Below are 23,991 nucleotides of genomic sequence, written 5' to 3' on the forward strand. Positions count from 1 at the left end.
TGAGTGACCCGGTAGGCGTGCCCTCGGAGTCGGCGGCTTGATTTCGCCCGAGGTGATAAAAGCGACTGCAGGGGACTGCTTTGGAGAGATGAGCTGGAGATGACCCTGGGAGAGGAGCAAAGAGGCAGCACCAAAGAGAGGCGGTGAGATGCGAAACGCTCCAAGCCAAAGAGGAGAGGTACTCGGAAAGGAAACCAGCTTTGGAGAGACGCGCTGAAAGGAGGGAGACGGCTCCACCAGGAAGAAGAGGAGCAGGTGTGCCGAGCCAGCGCGTGACGTCTACAGCAGCGGATACGCGACGGAGGATTTTCCCGCCAAAAACCGCGAGGAATTGAGAGCTGCTACCTCCGGCCTGGCCTCCCTCTCCAGCAATCTACCTCAAGCCCTACCTGCCTGCAATATCCCCCCGTGTAAGTGTGAACGTCGTCTGTCCTACTCGTTGTCTTGGGGTTAAGTAAAAATGAATAGGGTAAGTTAAGGATTCGCTGTGTCACTGTTTCTTCCATCCTTTGCTTGTGTGCGTATAATAAATCTGTTCTTCCTCCGTATTCTTCTTCTTCTTTTTCATTCTCTTGCGATCGCTTTAGAGATTTCCCGATTGAATATCCGTGGGGCGATCTGGTCAACGTCGGGTGAAATCGGGTTTTAATCGGGGAGTAACTGTTCGGACGCGGTTAAATACACCACCGCTCGGTCAATATAACATCTAAAAGCCGCGTCTGTAACAATTGGTTGTCAGGAGTTGAATTCGGACCTGGGACTAAATTTGTTAGGCCCAAATTTTGGAACACCAATTGTACTATTAGAGTAACAATTGGTGTCTGGGAGTGGAATTCGGGTCCCGAACCAAATTTTTAAAACATCTAGAAAAAAATTTTTTGGTCAAAATTACGAGCTGCCGAAATTTATTTTGTTTTATAAAGCAAAACCCGAATTTTGAGATCGCGCCATGGACAATCAAGGCGATCGGAAGTCGGTGGGAGAAATAGACAGGGTGGAATCGACCCAGGACCTCGGGGAAATGTATATGGAGGATAGGGAGGAGGCGGAAAATAGCAATGTGGTTGCGGAGGTTTCAGACGCACAGAATGGCGCCCTCGCGCACGTGGTTGAGGGGGCCACGGTCGCGGAACCAATGAGCACGGCCCAAATACAAGCCTTCATGGCCCAATTCATGGTGGAAATGCAGAAAAAAAACGACAGTATGGAACAAATGGAAAACAGAAGGAGGGCTGATAGTGAAAAAATGGAAAGCAGAATTATGGGGCAAATGGGGGTAATAGGAAACCAAATGGGGGTAATGAGGGACGAAGCGAGGGGTACCGGTGAGGAGTTAGACAAGAAATTTGGGAAGTTAGACAAAAATTTTGAGGGGTTAGACAACGGGATAAAAGAGGTAAAAAATGGGTTAATGGGGTTAGAAAATAGGATGGAGGACAAATTGCGGGAAATAGGGGAACAATCTGCCAGGGAAATCAAACAAATGGGAGAGCAGATAGAGGAGGTGAAAATCGGAGTAGAAACCAAACTGGATGCTCAGAGGGATGAATTGGGACAGATGAGGGTGGCATCTACAAAAGAGATGGAGGAAATACGACGAGGGGTAAGTGAGGAGGTTTCGGGGCTGCGCGAGGAGGTAAAGCGAGGCGAAAAGCGTATAGAGAAAGAGGTGAGAAATAATACGGCAAAGTTACAGGGGGGAATAGAAGATCTGACGAAAGGAGTAGAACAGCTGACAGTGGGACAAAAGGAACTAGCGGACCAAGTGGAAAAAAACACTGCAATCATCGGGGGTTTAAAAGCAACACAAAAGGACATTAAAAATGAATTAATAGCGACACAAAAGGAATGTCAAATGGTACATGAGGGATTGACGAAGAGGTTGGAAGAGGTGACAGAAGTAATGGAGACGAAGGACCGGGAGGTAAGGACGCACATAGAAACGGTTAAAGTAGCGATGGAGGAAGAAATAGAGGGGGCGCACCGGGAGCTGAAGGAGGTAAAGGAAAAATTAGAGGAGGTGGAAGAAGGGGTGAGTGAAATTAAGAAGAGACGGAGGGAAACTAAGAGGGAGATAAAGGAGGAAGTCATGGAATATGTACAAGGTCTGTGTTCAAATCATGATGCGGTGCTCACTAACCAAATAAAAAGTTTGCAGGTGGCAGAGGAGGTGCGACGAGGTACGGAGGTGAGTGGCAATGTACATGATGTGAGGGGAGATTCAGTCGGCTTGGGGGGTGGTGTAGACCCGGGTGTTCGTGAGGGACCAATGGTAAGATGTATGACTGGTCCGGAGTGTATGGACAGAGGAGGTGTGCAAGGAGGGTTGGCTATGGGGAGTGAGGGGGGTGCTGGTGAGCAAGGCTGTGGGGGTATGGCGTGGGTAGCGGGTTGCGGAGGGGCGACCCAGGCATCGACACCAGGAGGGGTAGTGTTTGGAGGGACGGGGGACGCGCGGGAGCCCCCCGGGAATAGCGTACTGTGGGAGCCCGAACGGTTTGGTCCCGCGTTGATCCCGCAAGGAGTGACGCGCGGGGTCCGACCTTCGGGCGCCCACAAGGTCCCACTCGCGCCGTATGACGGCAAGAGTGATTTGAGGGCGTACCTGGCGCAGTTTGAGTACGTGTGTAAAGGCAACGGTTGGAATCCGGACGAAGGTGGAGTACACCTGGTGGGGGCACTGCGCGGCGCGGCGGCGGAGGTGCTGACGGCTTTACCACCGGGTGCTCTCACCCTGTCAGCCCTCCGTGCGGCATTAATTAATCGGTTCGGCATTGAACAGCAAAGCGAGCTTGTTAAAGCCCAACTTGCGCAGCGAAAACGCAAGCCCCAGGAGACCATCGGGGAACTTGCTCACGATATTCGCCGCGCGGTCGGGATTGCACACGCGGACATGGCAGCGAGTTCCCAGGAAAGCCTGGCGCTGGATCACTTTATTCAGGCCCTTCCGGATCTGGAGCTCCGGCAACAGCTCGCCATGTGGCGCCCGCAAACCATGAGTCAGGCGGCCGACGCTGCAGCCCGTTGGGAAGCAGCGAGGCCCCTGGCCCGGGGAGGCGAGCGCCATGCAGTGGCGGTGCGTCAGATGGGGCCCGTGATGGGGGCCCTGACCTGGAGAGCATGGTCCGGAGGTTAGTGGATCGGCGCCTGGCGGGACCTGGACCATGGCAGGCGGCCCCAGCGGTGGCACCCGGTAGTCCCCGACAGAGTACCCCAATTCAGACATACAGGGGGGGGAATTTGGAATACCGGAGGCAAGCACCTTACCAGGTGAGGTGCTATAATTGTGCTCGGATGGGTCACCATGCATGGGAGTGTCGAGCTCCGCGCCGGGACGTTCCCCGCCAGCCGATGCCCTCAACTCCGCCCAGTATCGATCGGCCTAGCCGACCTCAGACACCCCCCCGCCAGGACCCGGGAAACTAGAACGTGCCGGGCATGCAGGGCGGTGTTCGGCAGAAGAGGATGGGGAGAAGCCCTCGTTGACGCGACAGGTCATTCATTGTGGCCGAATTGGGACGGGTAGTTTGACAATTCGGTGCAAAATTGCCGGCGTGGGGGTGGACGCCGTGGTGGACACGGGAGCCAGCGCCACGATCATCAGCCCCGTGATCCTTAATTCGAGTGCAGACGGCTGGGGTAAAATCCAGCGTCTGGAAAATCATAGTTTGCAGTTGGCTACCGGGGCAACGGCTCCGATCATAGGGCGTGGTTTTGTGACCCTCAAGTTGGGATCGGTAAAGGAAGAGATAGAGGTTTGGGTGGCGGAGGTGTACGACCCGTGCTTAATAGGGTTGGATTTGTTGACTGCCAGCGGTTGTAAAATCGACTTGAGTCGGGGGATCCTGCGATGGGGAGTGGAAGAGCTACCATTGGAGGGGGTGAGCACGGCCGAGAGGGTGGAGCTGGAGGCTCCTGAGGCCGTGACCATCCCTCCGGGGGCCGAGGCCATCGTGCCGGCCCGATGGTCAGCTCGCCCGACATGGCAGGAATCCTGCGGCCTGGTCGAACCGGTGGCAGCGCTATCCATACCTGGTTTAATCGTGGGCCGTACCCTTGTAAAAACGGACGGGCCGGTGGTGGCCGTCCGAGTAATTAATAGTAGCACAGAACCACGCACTATAGGAAGGGGCACGAAGGTAGCAGGCTGCACCCCAGTTAGAGAAGTCGCGTCAGTGAGGGGCGAGAACGTCCAGCCGAGCCGGCCCCAGGGGGAGCCTTCAATAAGTTCTAGGAATTGGCCCGATCCCATTTGCGAGATGGTAAATCGTAGTAGTGTAGAGTTGGGAGGTACCCAGAGGGAGGCCTTACACAAACTGGTTGGGTCCCATTTGGACCTCTTCTCCTTGTCCACCGAGGATATTGGACGTACGGGCCTGGTGAAACATCAGATCCACACCGGTGAGGCCCGGCCTATTCGTCAGGCCGCCCGACGGCTCCCTTGGAGCAAGAGGGCGGAAGCTGACGAGCAGGTTGAAAAAATGCTCGACGCAGGTGTGATCGAGCCCTCGGGAAGTCCTTGGATGTCACCTGTTGTGCTGGTCAAAAAGAAGGATGGGACCACGCGGTTCTGCGTGGACTATCGCCAGCTAAACAACGTGACACTCAAGGACTCATATCCCCTGCCAAGAATTGATGACACCCTCGATGCCGTTGCGGGCTCAAATTGGTTCTCGACTTTGGACCTCAAGAGTGGGTATTGGCAGGTGGAGATGGATAGGGCAGGGAAGGAGAAAACGGCATTTTCCACAGGTAAGGGACTGTATCAGTTTACTGTGATGCCGTTTGGTTTGTGTAACGCCCCCGCCACCTTTGAAAGATTGATGGAGCATGTACTAGGCGGCATGCCATGGCAATCATGCCTGGTGTACCTGGATGACGTCCTAGTACATGCCAAAACGTTCCCCCAGGCCGTAGCTAATTTGGACCAGGTGTTCGGGTGCCTCAGACAGGCAGGGTTGAAGCTGAACCCGAGTAAGTGCACTTTGTTTGCAAGAGAGGTGGCCTATCTAGGTCACGTGATCGGCCGCGAGGGGGTAAAAACGGACCCAGACAAAATTAAAGCGGTAGAGGAGTGGCCCGCACCACGTACCATCAAGGAGGTGCGGGGATTTTTGGGACTCTGCTCCTACTACCGGCGCTTTGTGGCGAAATTTGCAGAGTTGGCCCGTCCCCTCCACCAGCTTACGGAGAAGGGGACGCGATTTAATTGGACACGGGAGTGCCACGAGGCCTTCCAAAAATTGAAGGGGTGTCTAACATCCGCGCCCCTTCTAGCTTACCCCACTAGTGACGGGACATTTACCCTGGACACGGATGCGAGCCAGGAAGGATTGGGCGCAGTTTTGTCTCAGACACAGGAGGGCGTGGAGAGAGTGATTGGTTACTATAGTCGGGCCTTAAGTAGGCCCGAGCGAAATTATTGCGTCACTCGCAAAGAGTTATTGGCCATGCTGGCTGCCATGAACCATTTCCACCCGTACCTGTACGGGCGGAAATTTTTGGTTAGAACTGACCATTCCTCCTTGCAATGGCTCCTTCGGTTCAAGGAACCGGAGGGCCAAATTGCAAGGTGGTTGGAAAAGTTGCAGCAGTACGATTTTGATGTGGCCCATAGGGCCGGGAAGGCCCATGGTAATGCGGACGCACTCTCTCGGCGTCCTTGTCTGGGGGAAAACTGTAAATTTTGTGCGAGACACGAGGAGAGGGAGCAATTGGGCGATTCCGCCCCGATTCTCGTCGTCCGGGCAACCCGGGTGAGAGGGCCAATTTTGCCACTAACCGCGGACGAGGAATTTGGAGAGTTGGCTTGGAGCACGGCCCAGCAGGAGGATCCTGTTCTGGGGCCGGTGTTCCAATGGGTCAAATTGGGGCAAAGACCAAAGGGGGAAGAGGTCACCCCCCTCGGGGCGCAAACAAAGGCGTATTGGGCTCAGTGGCAGACCCTGGAATTGAAAGGCAACATCTTGTATCGCAAGTGGGTGGAGGTTCCCTCTGATAGAACTTCCTGGCTGGTGATAGTCCCTGACAAATTCAAGAACGTCATATTGCAACAGGTGCATGGTACCCGCTCCGGCGGCCATTTGGGCAGGACAAAGACAATATCTCGGGTCCGCCGGAGGTTCTATTGGGTGAATATGGGGCGCGACATACAGGACTGGTGTCGGAGATGCGACGCCTGTTCTGCCAAAAAGGGACCAGCACGGAGGATGAGGGCCCCCCTTCAATTACATCAGGTGGGGGCCCCCCTTGAGCGGGTGGCTATGGATATACTAGGACCGCTGCCCCGCACCCGCCAAGGTAATAAGTATATCCTCGTTGTAATGGACTATTTCACCAAGTGGCCGGAGGCCTATGCCCTCCCCAACCAAGAAGCAGGGGTGGTAGCACAGGCCTTCGTAGAAGGATTTGTATGTCGGCACGGGATTCCACAGGAGCTGCACACCGATCAGGGTCGAAATTTTGAGAGCCAATTACTAAAAGATGTGTGCAGACTCCTGTCAATTCGGAAAACCAGGACCACGCCCTTGCGGCCACAATCTGACGGGATGGTGGAAAGGTTCAATCGAACATTGATCCAACAACTGGCATTGTTCACCACCACCCGTCAGGATGACTGGGACGAACATCTCCCGTACCTGTTGATGGCCTACCGAACTAGCCAGCACGGGGCCACCGCATGCAGTCCAGCGTTGCTTATGTATGGGCGGGAGTTACGGGCTCCCGCCGACTTGCTATGCGGTCCCGTGCCAGACACCACGGACACACCGCCGAGGGAGGGGTACGCACGTCACCTGGAGGAAGGCATGGAGCGGGTCCATGCCTTCGCCCGCCGCCAGCTCCATCTGGCGGGGGCCAAGATGAAGCGCAGGTACGACGACCGGAGCCAGGGGAGTCAATACGCTCCGGGGATGAAGATTTGGTTCTTTAATCCCCGGAGGCGGAAGGGAAGGTGCCCAAAACTCACCTCCCCCTGGCAAGGCCCGGGAGTCGTCCTGTCGCAAATCTGTGACGTGGTCATTAAGATCAAAATGGGGCCACGGACCCCCCCTCGGATCGTCCATGCCGACCGGATAAGACCTTATGCCGGCGAGCAGGCGCCCTCATGGATCGCCTCGGCTCTAGATGCCGAGGCAGGGCCCAGTACCTCTTGCGACGGGGGCTCGTAGCGTCAGAGGACTGGGGGGATGGTAGTGAGATGCCCCGCGGTGGTGGGATGGCAACGCTGTCATCCCTCACAGACGTGGGGGCAAATGCGCAATAGTTTATGGGGTGGCTATGACAACCGAGCCAGGGACGGCTTGGATAATGATAGGGATCAAGAAGAGATTGACATTAGGTAACGTTAAGTTTAGTTAGTGACTGATACCTGTAGTGGGGACGCAGGTAGATTAGTGTGGATTATAATGACGTGGGAGCGCAATAGTTTAAAGGGACGACTGGGAAGCGCAAGTTTCAGAGGGGAGTAGTTAGCTGAGATGATGCCGTGTGTGTGAGGATTGAACAGGTGAGAATGGAACAGGTGTGATTGCACAGGTGTGCAACTGACAGGTGAATGGAGCAGTGTATGAGGGAGTAGTGGTGATTGCGTGTTGTGTTGACCAAATGGTCCAGGAAGAAAGGAGGGTGCAGGTGGCACCAGGTATGATTGCACAGGTGTGCCACGACAGGTGAATGAAGAACAGGTGTATGTGGCTGTATGGAATAAATGGTATGGAGTAGTGAAATGGATGGTCGTGGAGTGAGAATGGTGGAAATTGTGGAGTGGAGTGCATGGTGCGAAGGTGTGAATGGGGGAAGAGTGGACCCCCATCACGGATACCCGGGGCGGGTAGTGTAAGTGTTAGGTAGAGGGTACAGGTAAATTGTGGTTGGATATTGGCATCTGTGGTGCGGGTGACAGAATGGTATGTGGATGGGTGCGTTGGTGTTGTGGAAATGGCTGGGCGTGTAGCCTGTTAGTGTGTGTAGTTGGTTTGGGCACTCCACCACTGTAAGGATGTCGGCCAGGTGAGGCCGCAGGTGGGCTCTGGGAGCCGGTAGTAGTTGTGTGGATGGGGCCCGAGGATCCGGAGGACGGACCCGGGTAGCCCAGTGCCAGAGGGCACCATGGGGTGACAGAGCCAGGAGAGGGGCTGTCCCCAGGTAGTTAGGTTAGGGTGAGGAGCTAGGTAAGCTCGGGTGGCAACTACAGTGGTGGAGGTGTGCAGGTGGGTAGACCTGTTGGGAGAGGTACACGTCGCAGCCCAGAAATTGTGCTAGAGCACCGGGAGATGAATCGGGGGAGTGAGACCCCAAATTGAGAAGCACCACAGTTTGGCCAATGGGAATTGGTTATTAGAACCCATAGTGTAAGTTGGCCAATGGATTGGCAGGGAAAGACCCCGGGTAGTGTAAAGTGTGTTAAAGTCATTTAGAAAATAGTTAGGATGAAGGATCTCCTCGCACCATCTGCATCCACTCACCTGAGGTGACAGGTACTCCACACCATGCCATGTTTTGATTATTTTTTATGATGCAAATGTTTGGATTGTGAGACGCATCATGACGTGGGTGTGACATTGTGCGTAATTCCATCTCTCCCTCCTTATGAGGATTGATGATGAATTGGTGATGGCAAATTTTGAAGTAAAGGGATTGTGGAGACGAATTTGGTATAGGGGAAATATGGGGAAGACGTGACAGTAGTGACGAATTTGTAAATGGGTAGATTTTTGTACATATGGGGTAAGGGTAGGATAGGTGACAGGGGGGTGACGTACGGTAGGGACGAGCTTTCTCACTTCGGCCTCCGTACGCATTTCACCTTGCATTGCCTTATTGACGTGTACCCTTGTGACCTTACCCCTCGCTCAATTGTCTTTCTTTTGTCTCCCACATGACCTGTGCGCCATTGGGTGCCGATGGGAGCGTGCGTGAGGTGGCCATTGTGCGCCCGAGATTCCCAGAACCAGCATGCATTGCGTTGATGTACCACTTTATGGACCGCTGTTCTGCGGCCAAGTACCACTTGATGGACCCCAGGTTCTGGGGCAGGGCACCTCTGTTGGAAACCGGCCATAGTGGCCAGGGAATCTTGCTTGCGGACCTCGGTAAGGTGGCACCTCTGCCAAACAGATGGACCACCCTTAGTTGGCCCCTGAGGCCCTAAATAAAAATGGACACAAGTTGTGCTTTTTATTATGTCCAAATAGGCCGCATGAAGCCAGAAGACGTCGGGAAGAACATCGGCCCAGCAGAGAAAGAGAAGACCACCACCAGTTCTTTTGTTGTGTTTATTATGAGCCATGGTGACTGCGCACTGGTTGGTGCTTTTGGGTGCTTTGTGGTGTTTGGGTGCTTTGGTGGTATTGGTGGTATTGGTACTGGTGCATCGATGCAATGCGTGCTGTCTCCTCCCTCCCAACAGGAATTTCTTTTTCTTGTTCCCTAAAAAGAAAAAGAAAAAAAGAAAAACACAGGTCCTGGGTTGCGTTGTAAATAAGAAATCACGTCATTGTAAATAATGCTCCCCACCGTAAATGTATAGTTTGAGAATAATCCCGTAATTCGGTTAGCTGTGGGCTTGAGTCTGTTAGACAGGATGCAATGCAATAGGGGGACATACTTATTTGTGTTTTAAAATTGTCACACTCAGGGTCAGGTTAATTGTAGAGGGAATTACACCTACGTGCCACACTAAGTTAAAGTTTAATAGGTCCGAGGACGGACCTGAAGAAAGGGGGGTGCAGTGTAACGATTTTGAGAAGTGTAACGAATTTGAGAAGTGTGTAACGAATTTGAGAAGTGTAACGGTTTTTTGAGAAGTGTAACAATTTTGGAGGAAGTGTAACGAATGTGAAAACGTTACAATGTGAACGTTACAAACGTACGGTACCACCCTGTTAATGTAAATAATGGTCGCAGTCAGCGTCCTAGTTAATTGCATGGAATATACACGCAGGTCACGATATATCTTTTAAATAGTGTATTTCCTTATTCCATGTAGGCTAAGTATGTGTTTTCCCACTAGATTGACTTTGCATTGTATCAAACAAAATAAGCGTAGGCCCTTCCAATTTCCCCAAAACCTCCCTTCCATTTGCCTTCCGCATTTTGGTCGGTTTTTCTCTTCAACCACCATTGGCCACGAGGTAAGGTTGGAGAAGAAAGGCGTGTCTCCACCTCGTCAGAAGAGGGCAGGAGTGAACCGGCCCTAACAGCCAATCAACACCGCGGTGAGTGACCCGGTAGGCGTGCCCTCGGAGTCGGCGGCTTGATTTCGCCCGAGGTGATAAAAGCGACTGCAGGGGACTGCTTTGGAGAGATGAGCTGGAGATGACCCTGGGAGAGGAGCAAAGAGGCAGCACCAAAGAGAGGCGGTGAGATGCGAAACGCTCCAAGCCAAAGAGGAGAGGTACTCGGAAAGGAAACCAGCTTTGGAGAGACGCGCTGAAAGGAGGGAGACGGCTCCACCAGGAAGAAGAGGAGCAGGTGTGCCGAGCCAGCGCGTGACGTCTACAGCAGCGGATACGCGACGGAGGATTTTCCCGCCAAAAACCGCGAGGAATTGAGAGCTGCTACCTCCAGCCTGGCCTCCCTCTCCAGCAATCTACCTCAAGCCCTACCTGCCTGCAATATCCCCCCGTGTAAGTGTGAACGTCGTCTGTCCTACTCGTTGTCTTGGGGTTAAGTAAAAATGAATAGGGTAAGTTAAGGATTCGCTGTGTCACTGTTTCTTCCATCCTTTGCTTGTGTGCGTATAATAAATCTGTTCTTCCTCCGTATTCTTCTTCTTCTTTTTCATTCTCTTGCGATCGCTTTAGAGATTTCCCGATTGAATATCCGTGGGGCGATCTGGTCAACGTCGGGTGAAATCGGGTTTTAATCGGGGAGTAACTGTTCGGACGCGGTTAAATACACCACCGCTCGGTCAATATAACATCTAAAAGCCGCGTCTGTAACAATATATATATATATATACATATATATATATATCTCCATCTGTCGGTGCGTTGGGGGCGGTGTCATGGCGTCTGCTCGTGTTTTGGCATTATAGCTCCGTGCTCGTGGTTTGTATCTTTACCCTCCCCTTACCTCTTCTCACCTTTGTGCCGTCTTTTGTGTATCACCCTTCCACGTTATCATCCCTTCCCCCCTCTTGAGAGTGAGAGAGTGAGGGAGCACATGTGGTGAGACCGGTGAAGGTTCCCCCTTAGGGCGGTTCCCTCTTCGGTTTTTTTCGCTTTGTGTTACAAATCATAATACCTTTTTCCATTTCTTTTTTCGTAAATATTTTTATTTTTCATTTGTTTACTGGAGCTTTTTCGCTTCATTAAACCTTGATACATTTATCCTTTGTTTAAACGTGGAAACGATGGCGGATAGCTCTCGTTACACGTCTCTTGAAGCGCTAACCCGGGAGCACGGGTTAGTTTGTTCACCTCCGTTGGGAATCGACGTCGAGCCTATTATCCTTGCCGTCGGAGAGATAATCGGTTTGGATAATGTAAAAGCGGCTTCTCGCATGAATAAACGTGTGGTAATCTTTGTTTCCACAGTGCCCATGGTTGCTCAAATAGTCGAGCACGGGCTTTTCTTTGCTCCCAACGTGTTTGTTCAGACATGTCCACTCGACATGCCGGCAGTTCGGGTTTCTCTCTCTAACGCTCCTCCATTCCTTAAGAACAAAGACCTGGTTACTGAACGAAACAAACTTGGTTCTGTCATCTCCTCAGTTACTATGGTTCCTGTACAAGGGAAAAATAACCGTTTAAAACACCTCATGTCCTTTCGTCGTTTTGTTTATATGATTTTACCGCGTGGTGTAACCTCTTTAAATGCGGTATTGCCCTTCAAGGTCGAAGGTCACACTTATCGGGTCTTTGTCTCCACAGAGTCTCTAGTTTGTTTTGAGTGTGGTCAATATGGTCATTTAAAAGACTCGTGCCTGAAAAAGTCCACAGATAGAGTCACTAGCCTGGATGGTGATGAACAGCAGGGCTCTACTGAGATCGTTGTCGATGATGTAAACAATATGGGTAGTGCTGACGCAAACCCCATTGTAGACAAACAGAGAACCAGGAAAAGAACCCTCTCACCTTCTAGCGACCTCAACGAGCCTGATAATAAGGTCTTGGCCGGTCCTCCAACCTATGCTCAAGTGGTGAGTGAAGGTGACGATGGAGTGCAACCTCATCCTCAGCAGTTGCCTCCAGTTGAGGTAATCCCTCAGCCTCCTCTGCCTTCAGAATATTCTGAGAGTAATGTGATAAATGCTGAAAATTTATGTGTTGGCCAGACAGCACCTGAGTCTCTCCGGTGTTCTGAGGGTAAACCTCCATGTGAGGTTGAGCCTCCATGTGTGTTCCCTGGTGAAGCTTGTGTTGATTGTGCCACCCCTCCCGCTGTGGGGAGTGGTGAGTGTGTAGGAACTAGTGATCCGTCTGTGATCGAATCCTCCATTGAGGCAGCTGAGCCTTGTCAAGATCATGGTCAGCAGGGTGATAGTGCTGTAGTCTCAGATTGTCGCATTGATGAGCCCGTTGCTTCGGCAATGGACTCTCAATGCAATGATTGTGACTGATGGGGGTTCTTCCGTTGCCTCACTGAGTGATGGTGAGGCCGACTTCTCATCGGAGCATGTCTCTCCAGACTCTGTCCCTCCTGCTAAAATCATAGATTTCCTCCAAAAAAATTACCGTAAAAGGCGCGTGAAAATTTGCGATTTCTTCGTCGACACTCACGCCTTCATTAGTGGGGCTCAGGAAGTTGTACAACAATCTGCGGCCCTTCATTTTTCTGATCAATCACTGAAAAGACTGAAGAGGTACGTTGTCACAGCAAGGACATCATTAAACCTGTAATGGCTGTGTTGCTGCCTATGTTTTTATGAACATAGCAAGTTTGAACATTAATGGTGGGCGCAGTCAGCTGCGTAGGTCCCAGACTGTGCAAGTAGCCAAGAGGGAAAGGATTGATGTACTTTTATTGTAAGAAACTCGTGCCACTGCAGACTGCCTGGCTGATTGGCAGCAACGGCTGATTGGCAGCAACAGCTGATTGGCACTTGGTTTTTTAGTAATACAGATTCTGTGAGTGCGGGTATTGCTTTTTTTGTCAGTACACGTTTGTCTGTCTCCCCCCCCTATCTTTAAGGAAATCGTACGGGTCTGAAACGTGGAAACGATGGCGGATAGCTCTCGTTACACGTCTCTTGAAGCGCTAACCCGGGAGCACGGGTTAGTTTGTTCACCTCCGTTGGGAATCGACGGAATCGACGTTGGGAAGCGCTCGCCTCTGTGGAGTTTGAATACAATCAGCAACGATTTATGTTTGTTGACGTCTATGCTCCAAGCGATAGAACAGATAGAAGAACGTTTTTAAATCAGTTCTTTAATTTCCTGAGACACCTCTCTTCTGATACGTTGTTGTGCTTAGGGGGTGACTTTAACTGTACTTTAAACCAAACTTTAGATAAGAACAGTGCAGAGCCACATCCAGCTTCAGGTAGGCCTCTTTCCAATATAATTTCGCGGCATGACCTCAACGATGTATGGCGGCAACAACACCCAAACCTGCAGCAATTTAGCTGGTTTCGGGTTTTACTAAATCATCTTTCACTTGCTCGTCTTGATAAATTTTATATTCCTAACTCTGCTATCAATCTTGTGACATATACAGCTATTGTCCCTTCTGGTTTCTCTGATCATTCTTTGGTAAAACTGTGCTTTTCTTTTCCTCGTTTCAAACGCCGCACCTTGTATTGGTCTTTTAACACCTCTCTTCTGAGCGATCCTTTCTTTAAATCATCCATTGCGGTTTTTTGGGACAAGGCTGTGTATTTCCAACATCGTTTCCTAAATCTCTGTCAGTGGTGGAACTATGCTAAAGCGCAGATCCGTGTTTTCTGTCAGCAATACAAAACCAATTGCTCTCAAAGTAAACAATTATGTATTGATGCCTTGAAACAAGAAATTATACGATTGCAGGAAGGTGCTGAGGTCCTTAGTGATGAAAGACGGTGTCAACTCCTCTTTGAAAAACAAACTCTGCTTAAGGAATTAATTCAAGAAAATGGTATTGGTGCCTTAGTCAGGCTGAGAGTGAATGGTTTACTGTCTTCAGACACATGTTGTAAAGATTTCTTTAAGTTTGAGAAGATGACCAAGGCGAGCCAGCAAATGCTTAGTCTTCGGGATAGGGATGGGCATATTCTTAGTGACAATACGGAGATTGTTCATTTTGTTCGGTCTTACTTTGAGAGTGTGTTTTCCTTTAAGCCTAATGCTGTGCCTGCACTACGACCAATTTACCGCAGATAGATGAGCATCAGCGGCATGTCTTGGATGAGAACATTACTCTCGGTGAACTTAAAACTGCGCTAGATGACCTTGCTGATCATAAGGCTCCTGGTTTTGATGGGCTACCAGCTGAATTTTATAAAACCTTTTGGGACATGCTTGGTCCTGCTTTGCACTCAGTGTTTTTATACAGTCTGCGTGAGGGATTGTTACCCCTTACTCCTCAGTCACATTTGCTCTACGGCTAGGATACGGCGGCCGTACCCCCCCTAAATTGACAGAAACGTGCGGCGGCCGCAGAGTTTCTGAGGTGGCCTCAGAGTGGCCCTAGGGCATATGGCTATCTTTTACAGGCCGTAGGGGTCGCCGTGGAATTATAGCGCGGAGTTATAACTTTTTTCATTTCTAGGTTGGCCGTAGCAATTCGACAAGCCGTAGCCATGACAACTGTAAGTGCTGTTATACATATGAAAAAGAACTGGTATATATACCCACTCGTTACCGTCCGTCTGGCCGCACGTTCGCCTTAGGGCCCCCCTGCGGTCGCCTTGCGGGCACCTTGAGGCTACCTTGCGTCTGCCTTGAAAATTCTATGGCCGCCGCAGGGACGCCCTAAGGTCACCGTGCGACATCAAATCAAAGACCGTACGGCACCCCCACGTTTTCAGTCTCCACAATTTCTAAATACCCCGTGCGGCTACCCGAAAAATAAAAACATATGTGACTGCTACATTGTGTGACCGTGGAAATACTGCGGCCGCCCTATAATTGCTAGTGGCCGTAGATTTTTTAGACCCAACGGCCGCCGAGCCAAATGTGACTGAAGCATTAGTTGTCGACGTGCAGTTGTTTGCCTTATCCCGAAGAAAAACGACCTGCAATTGAAACAGAACTGGCGCCCAATTTCTCTTCTCTGCAAAGATTGCAAAATTTTTGCCAAAGCGCTTGCTAACCGTGTAAAGACTGTTTTAAGCACAGTTATACATCAGGATCAATCGTACTGTGTTATGCACAGATCTATGCACGATAACATTTTTTTGGTACGAGACCTGTGGGATGTGTGTGTATTTCAACAACAACATACCGGTCTCTTTTTTATTGACCAAGAAAAGGCTTTTGACTCTGTTAATCATGAGTATTTGTTTCACATTTTAAAGCAATTTGGTTTTGGGGCATCTTTTATTTCTTATGTATCCTTATTGTATCATCACATTTTTAGCTTGATCAAAATCAATGATGGTCTCTGTTCACCTTTGCGGATTGGGAGGGGATTTCGGCAAGGTTGTCCCTTATCTGGAATCTTGTACTCTCTCTGCATTGAGCCCCTTTTGATTCGTTTACGATCTTCTCTTATGGGCTTTTCAGTGACTCCATCAGAAAAGCCCGTTATCATTTTGGCCTATGCTGATTATGTATGTGTTGCTGTTCGCAGCAGTAATGACATTGCTCTGCTATTTGAGTGTCTACGGGTCTACTCTCAAGCATGTACAACGCAAATTAATTGGTCGAAATGCAAAACAGTTTGGATCGGTGGTACGCCACCTTCTGCCCTTACAATTCTCCCTATGAATTTGACATGGGGAAAAGAAGGTGTGAAATACCTCGGTGTTTATCTTGGAACCCCTGGTTTTGTCAAAAGGAATTGGGATGGTTTGCTCCACAAAATTAGCAAGAAATGAAACAGATGGAGAGGAATTTTGTCGACCTTGTCTTTTCGAGGTCGTGCCCTGGTCATTAACAACCTGGTGGCCCCTCTCTTATGGCATAAAATGATTGCCTTGCAGCCACCTGCAACGTTGGTGTCGTCAATCCAAAAATGCTTACTTGACTTATTTTGGGATGGCAAACACTGGCTAAATCCAGAGACTATTTGCCTTCCACTGGCGGAAGGGGGTCATGGGCTTGTGGACATTCTTTGTCGGGTGATGGCCTTCCGAGTCTCCACAGCTCATCATTTTATATTTCTGGAGGCCTTGCCCTGGAAATCTACTGCAAACTTTATATTAAAACAAGCCGGCATGCGAGGCTACAATTGTGAACTCTTTTTCATGGAGCTGCAACATGTCGATGCTTCGCTGCTCCCTCACTTTTACCAAGATGTCTTGAACGTTTGGCGGTCCATTTCAGTAACTCGGCAAAACAGTGAAAGGTTCCTCCGGGAACCCCTTTTCTACAATGCCTTCTTTCCTGCTATTCCTCACTCACGTGCTTTTGTGCAACGTTTTTTGAGTGCTGGCATGAAAACGACTCGGGACCTTCATGACTGTAACAGGAATAGTTGATTCTCCGCAGGACATCTTCAAGTAAGAACTGGTATCAGATCTTTGAGGAGCGTAGCAAAGGTCCTACAGGAAATCCTGTGTATTTTTAGGCACTTGGGCCTGAGCTTAACCGCCAACATTGGTGACCACCATACACCACCATCTGTGCTAGCTCTAGCCTGCCGGCTGATGGCACCACAACATCTATCTTGTTATCGTCATCACCACTTTCCAGCAAGGATAAAAAGAGACTGTATCGTTTGTGTATTTCAGTCCGGTTTCCCTCATTACAGCCAATTTCTTTTGGGGCTCGATGGAAAGAGAAACTGCCTTCTGGGTCTCCCTCTCATCCGCAATGGTCTGCAATGTGTGTTTCACCGATTGTTAAAAGAACTGGTGATATTGCTTGGAGACTCGCCCATATGGTGTTGCCCTCCAATGTTTTATTACATCGTTTTAATGAGGATAATTCAGTGGAATGCCCTTTTTGTATGATTTCTGAAGACCTTTTCCATGCTTACGTTGATTGTGCAAGACTCTCTCCCTTCTTTGGTTTTTTAATCAACTTTTTTTAATCGTTTGAACTTTTCTTTTTCTACACGGGTTTTTATTTTTGGAATACCACTTAGTTACAAAAAACGCTCTGAGACTGCTCGTGTTAATTTCTTAATTTCTATTGGAAAATTAGCAATCTACAAGACAAGAAAAGCAAAGCTCCTGGCAAATGCTGATATTTTATGTGATGTGGTAATTGTGTTTAAGGCTCTGGTCATGGCAAGGTTACGCTTGGAATTTTCTTTTTGCCAAATGAAAGATGATTTACAAACCTTTGTGGAAAAATGGTGTGTAAAGGGTGGGTTTTGTAAACTTGATGATGGTTTGTTAAATTTTTTATTTTAGTGTTTGGTGTTTTTATTGTTGTTGTTTGGCTGCACATGTTTGGAATTGTGGTGACTTTATTATTTGCATGACTTGTGTCATGGTTTGACACATGTCATGGTTTGTCATGGTTTGTGTGCTTTTCTTACCTTTATAATAAAAGAGCTTCAAAAGTCTCTCTCTTTCTTTCTCTTTCTCTCCCGCTCTCTCTCTCTCTCTGCCAATCCGTGCCGGTCAACATCACAGGCTCAATTCTCCACCAATGGCTGCGTCACTTCTCTCTCATGCCATTGGTCAGTGACCAATCAGTTTGTCGCTTCCTCCTACCAATCAGCGGGTCACTCTTTGCTATGCCCCTGGCCAATCACCAGTCCTTCCTTACTCTGCCAACCAGCGGCCTTCGTCCTGCCTCGTGTCTTCCTTCCACCAATCAGTGGCCAGCTTCTTACCCCTACCTTGACCAATCACGAGTCCTTCTGGGTATGGCTCTCAGCCTGCCTGAGCGATGAGTGTTGCTATGCCAGTTGGTGATGTAGCTGGCTGCGGTTCCATCAGCAGTGCCCCAAACTGGCTTCCGATGAGTTTTGTTGTGGGGGGGAATTTAATTAGTGTGTGTGCTAATGGGCCTAACTACTCTACGTGTCTGTGTGCGTTGCCATACGGGATAATGGATAGATCACAGGTCTCACAAACAGGGGAATTAGCATAATCCCTACTCCAGTTAGCACAGGATCATCCTTGTATGATCACAAAGACACACTTAATCCGACATCCGGGCTGGACAGGTCCCTGCTTATGTACATCGACATGGTTCTTCTTCTTCACGACAGTCGGAGCATGATACCTACACAGATCTACCTGATCTACATACCACTCTACCACAAAATTCATAGCACTATTATGCTTTGAACAGAGCTCCCTATTGAGACATCTACCTCTTTGTGACGGGCCTCAAGCACAATAAATAGAGATCGCAACAATGGCAATAGAAATCTTACATGTAAACAGAATTAAACTTTCCATTGTAAAGCCATCGTTTTTCTTGAATTATGAATAGTAGTGAGGTACCCGTGCTATGCATGGGTGGGAGGCCAGAAGCAAACACAATGCAGCAACGGCGAATGCTAAAGCATGAAACCAATAAATTCCACATTCCTGTAGCACCTTCAGTCGCATGTCAGACATGGACAGCAAGTTCGTGAAGGACTTCCATGAAAAACGTACCCGTTCGCAAACAAACAGGTACGTGCGTTCCATTCCCAGTCAATGGCGAATCTGCATATGGCGATCTACGAATTTCACGTTCAGAACGTAAAACCGTCACTTCATTTCGTCATTCACTTGAACTCGATATCTCTTTTTTTATTCCAAACAGCATAACTCCAATCACAAATGAAATAACATTAATATAAAAAAATTAACTTTTAACAACATTCATGACAAAAACAAATATTTAAATCCTGATGTGAAGTTCCGTACGGGTGGGTGAATACAATTACGAATTCAAAATCGTACTTGTATTCACTCAATTCCAATCATCAATTGATACTTGAATAACACGATTAACGTTTAACGATTTAACATTACGAATGAATGACGGTTGTATTTGGATATTATCAAACCCGCGCTTTGCCGTCATCTGTCCACTTCCGCATTCGCTGCAGGTTTGTAATTCTCATCAAAATCTAAACAGTATTTGTAGAATTTCAACAAGCGTTACGCCTCGGTCCCCCGTCGGTGAAGTGATGTGAGTTGACAAAGTGGAAGACGCAAGGCGGCCATTTTGGATTTTGACGTGGCGACCCAATTTTAAATAGTGTTCTCCCTTATGGGTAGATACACCCACACGCCAGATTAGAAGTTAGTAGTTCGTTTATTTTTCAAGATATTTCGCTCACAAGGTTCAAACATATATATGGTGGTGGCCATCTTGGATTTTGACGTGGCGACCCAATCCTCAATAGCGTTCTTCCGTATGCCTAAATACACCCACACACGAAATTAGAAGTTAGTACTTCGCTTATTTTTCAAGATATTCCGCTCACAAGGTTCAGACATTCATGGCGGCGGCCATCTTGGATTTTGACGTGGTGCCCCAATTTTCAATAGCGTTCTTCCTTATGTGTAGATACACCCACACACCAGATTAGAAGTTAGTAGTTCGTTTATTTTTCAAGATATTTCGCTCACAAGGTTCAAACATATATATGGTGGTGGCCATCTTGGATTTTGACGTGGCGACCCAATTTTCAATAGCTTTCTTCCTTATGCCAAGATACACCCACACACCAGATTAGAAGTTGGAACTTCGCTTATTTTTCCAAGATATTCCACTCACAAGGTTCAGACATACATGGCGGCGGCCATCTTGGATTAAGACTTGGTGACCCAATTTTCAATAGCGTTGTTCCTTATGTGTAGATACACCCACACACCAGATTAGAAGTTAGTAGTTCTTATATTTTTCAAGATATTTCGCTCACAATGTTCAGACATACATGGTGGGGGCCATCTTGGATTTTGACGTGGGTTGCACCCACACACCAAATTAGAATTTGGTCCTTCGCTTACGCACGTCCGCACGTCCGCATGCACGCACGCACACATGGACGGACGCACACACGGACGGAGGGGAAAACCATAGGCCCCCTTTCGCTCCGGGGTGCGACGGGGGACAATAAAAGCCACATCACTGTTCATATCGGTAAATATTATTCCATTGTTTGGAAAAACTGGAAAATTGGAAAACTTGGAAAAACAATATAGCCTATTTTACTCCCAGGGGTCCCAGCAATACCCACCCAAAATATCGTTGCAATCGGGTGAGCCGTTTTTGCGGTACCTTCGAACGGACAGACGGACATTTGGTGTATTATAGTAAGATTGTGCAGTTTTTCAACAAAAGGTGTCGTCAATAATCACTAATTATTTCCGTTCGTAGAACAGGTATCCCCGCTAGTTATTCATAATATTTACCTCAACGAGGACAGTGTGGCTAAGAGCTGGCTTTCTAAATTTGCAGATGATACACAGGTGGAGGTAACGTAGTCACCAGAGAGGGTGTGATAAGATTTGGGAAAGTTCAGATACTTTAATAGATTGAGAAAAATATTGGCAGATGCAGCTTAACATAAATAAATGTAAGGTGCTGGGGATGGATAAGAATAATGAAAATAGGGATTAGATGATGCAACAGCACGTCACACAGGGGAAGGATCTGGGGGTGGTAAAAGATACAGGGGGTTAGCAGATGGCACCAGTGCCAGGCAGATATAAGGAAGGCAAACATGGTTTTAGATTGTATTCGTAGGGAGATAAATTATAAATCAAAAGAGGAGGCCTCATCTAGAATATTTACAGTAAAGATGAGAGCAAGGTCAGTTGAGGCAGAGATATTTCAGTCGGAGAGTGGTTAATGCATGGAATGGTCTCCCCGGAAAGGTAGTGGCTGTGGAGGGAGTGGATACGTTTTAATGGGATTTAGATAGGTACCTGGATGCATTGGAGATAGAGGGGTATGGGATATGGCTTGTGTGGATGGTAGGTAGCTTGTGTGTGGATGGGTGGCAATACTGGGGTTGGTGCAGCGCAGGCACGATGGGCCGAATGACCTCCTCCTGTGTCAAAGTTCCTTGTTTATGTACCATTTTTAGTCTTGTGGTATGATTTGTGCAGGATTCGAACCACTAACCACCTAAACTCAGAGCAGATACTGTTAACTATTGCACCACCGAGGCTAGTCAATAATAACTCATGCCAAACCATTGCCTCCTCCCCCCAAGCCCTCTCCCTCCCACAGATCTCCCGATGTCCCTGTTCTCTACTGTTGTACTTGTGTGCGTCCCTCTCTCCCCCCCATCTTGTCTCCCGCTCCCTTTGTTGTATGTTTTTTATGTGTCCGTTTGTTTTTTTTGTGATCAATAGCTCTTACACGAGCCTCGATCTTGTATACAACAAAAAAGAAATTGTTGTTTTCACCTCGGTCTGTCTGTGAACAGGATATCTCAAAGTTTTGGATGGATTCGGACAAAATTTGCTGGAGAGCCTGGGTTTGTGACAAGGATGAAATAATTTGATTTTCGTTAAGATCCGAATCTGGATATGAGAAATTTTAATTTTAAGTGATTCTTCACCATTGAGAGATAGGGCCACATACGATGCACTTGTACTGAGCAAGACATCTGAAAAAAGGTGTGGACGGACTTGGACGAAACTTGGTGGATGAATTAGGTCGGTGACAAGACCAAGCCGATTAGATTTTGGAGGTCTGGATCTATATCTATATCTGGCCTGTCGGTGGGATACAAAACGTAAACTGTTCAGCCTGATGGAAGTACCTCTTGGTAAGCCGTGAAGTAACGCGCGCGTTTGGACCCGGAAACAGAATTATGACGCGGCGCGTTACGTCACGGCTTACCAAGAGGATAACAACAAGACAGCGGCGAAGCCGGGCTTGTAAAATATTATTAGCTTTTTAAATAGTCGCTAATGCCGTTTATAACATTAAACACATAACATTAAACAAAGAAATTTGGAGGAATCCCTACATCTGTGAGGTAAGTTTTACTTACAGAACTGAGCGAAGATCTACTGTGATCAATATACCCACAAGGGTTGGGTAATAACATGATCCTTCTGCCGGGCCAATCAGTACTGTGTCGTTGGAAGACCAGTAACGCCGATGCGTTCGATATTTGATAATCATTTTAACAATTGGTTTGTTTGTTTTTCACACTGAATGAAAACCGTAAAGGTAGAGCATATCGATTGTGATATCCTCTTGGTAAGCCGTGACGTTAAATCTGTCAGCCATTGATTTTGCCAATAACATAACCAACCTGGCTTGTAATTACGGATAAATTTTAAATACCGTGAAAATGTAATTAATTTATAGTATACATGATGTAAATGAAAAGAGGGTGAAATGAGAATGGTCCAAGTGATTGTACCTTTTTAGCTAGCTCTTGACCCACAGTGGACCTGAAAAATAGAATATATAATTAATGTGATTTACAAAGGACTGACATGACAGGACGGCCGAGACCCTAGAGGTGTGCACTACAGGTGTGCCCTAGAGGTGTGCACATTCGTCGCTCAAATCTCGTCTGGGGACAAATCCTGACCCAGGTATAAGCTGTCATCCAGGTGTTCTTAAACGCGAACCACTTGGCTATGCGGCACGTGCGTGTGGGTAGCGTCATTCGCTGGGGAGGGGAGGGAGGGTCCACAGCTGTGCCTCTGATGCAGTGCCCCATGTAGGTTAGAGCGGGAATTTGTAATTTGTTCATGGTGCCGGCGATAGCTCGCCGACCCTTCTTGAAGGACACCGCGGGATCTTTACCGCCCACCCACTAATACTAGCAGAAAGGACACCCGGCTTAATGTCCATCCGAGGGGACGCACCCTTTGAGATGTAACACCCCACCCACGAAGTACCAGACAGTTTACCGGGGACGTTATGTTTCCTTTGCATGGTGGACGTTGAAGATCATAGGCCTTAAGGCTTAAGGTGTCCTTAGCACGTGACCATCCTTTGATAGTGCAGGCTGCACCGAATTCACCTCGATCGTCGTAAATTTAATTCGAATTGTTTGAAACGAAAGTTCACACCAAATTGCGCCGTTCCGCCACTCACTTGCCACATCCGCAAACACCCATCAATATGACGATCGTGCTCGACCCGCTCGTGTGACCTTTACTCATGGTGTCCGTACACGTCCAACGCCGCACCGGCAAGGCCGAAGTACCGCGAGACGCGTGACACGTGTCCGCGCTCGGAGCATGGCCCACCACGAGAAGCATTTCCGTGACGATTGGCGCCCTCTCCCGCTCAAACTGGGGCGCACAGCGTGTGACGTCACGCAGCGGAACCTTCACGTCGCCTGTGGCGGGAATAGTGACGTAATACCCACGTGCGGCATGCAAAGGCTCCAGGAATGACTGGTTTGTACGATTCTGCATCACAACTAGAAAGCATGTGAAAATGCAAAGCCCATCGCGTCCGTTGTACTTAGTAGTCTTCTTCCTCTGCTTCGTCTTCTTCTTCTTCTTCTCTTGTATGCTCAAAATAACAAAACCAGTTTTAAAAATATACAAAATGAAAATTGATGATTTTATGCAGCCTTGGCCTTTTGAGCTTTATATCTAAAAAAATAATCAGCTTCTAGCTTTTGATTGGTGAACCAATTGTATGTGACCCAATATGCATATTCTTAAAATTTTAGGTCAATTGGACAAAAATTGACAATTTTATGCAACATTGACCTTTGACCTTTTCATTAAAAAAAAATGCAACCGACTCCTACCTTTTGATTTGTGAACCAATTCCGTGACTCGATATGCAAATTCCTGAAATTTTAAGGCAATTGGGTGAAAATTGTTGATTTTATGCAACCGTGACCTTTGACCTCTTGATCTAAAACAAAACAAAACAATTAGCTTGTTGCTTTTCATTGGTGAACCAACTCAGTGACCAAATATGCAAAGTTTGAGGTAAATCTGATGAAAATTGACGATTTTATGTGACGATGACCTTTGACATTTTAACAAAATTATTAATTTGTCTGCTC

The 23,991-nt window shown here is 48.3% G+C and overlaps 1 protein-coding gene across 1 annotated transcript in view; it reads right to left on the reverse strand.

Moving 5' to 3' along the window:
* The window catches only part of IDNK (IDNK gluconokinase), a 33,920-nt gene extending 10,537 nt beyond the window's left edge, over positions 1 to 23,383 (reverse strand). The window contains 2 exon segments of the mRNA XM_068107974.2: positions 22,372 to 22,402; positions 23,058 to 23,383. Of these exon segments, the coding sequence (XP_067964075.2) occupies positions 22,372 to 22,402; positions 23,058 to 23,383 (357 nt within the window).
* Positions 23,384 to 23,991: the final 608 nt, after the last annotated feature.

The sequence above is a fragment of the Myxine glutinosa genome, chromosome 2 (assembly GCF_964187855.1).
Source record: "Myxine glutinosa chromosome 2, kmMyxGlut1.1, whole genome shotgun sequence".
NCBI lineage: Eukaryota > Metazoa > Chordata > Myxini > Myxiniformes > Myxinidae > Myxine > Myxine glutinosa.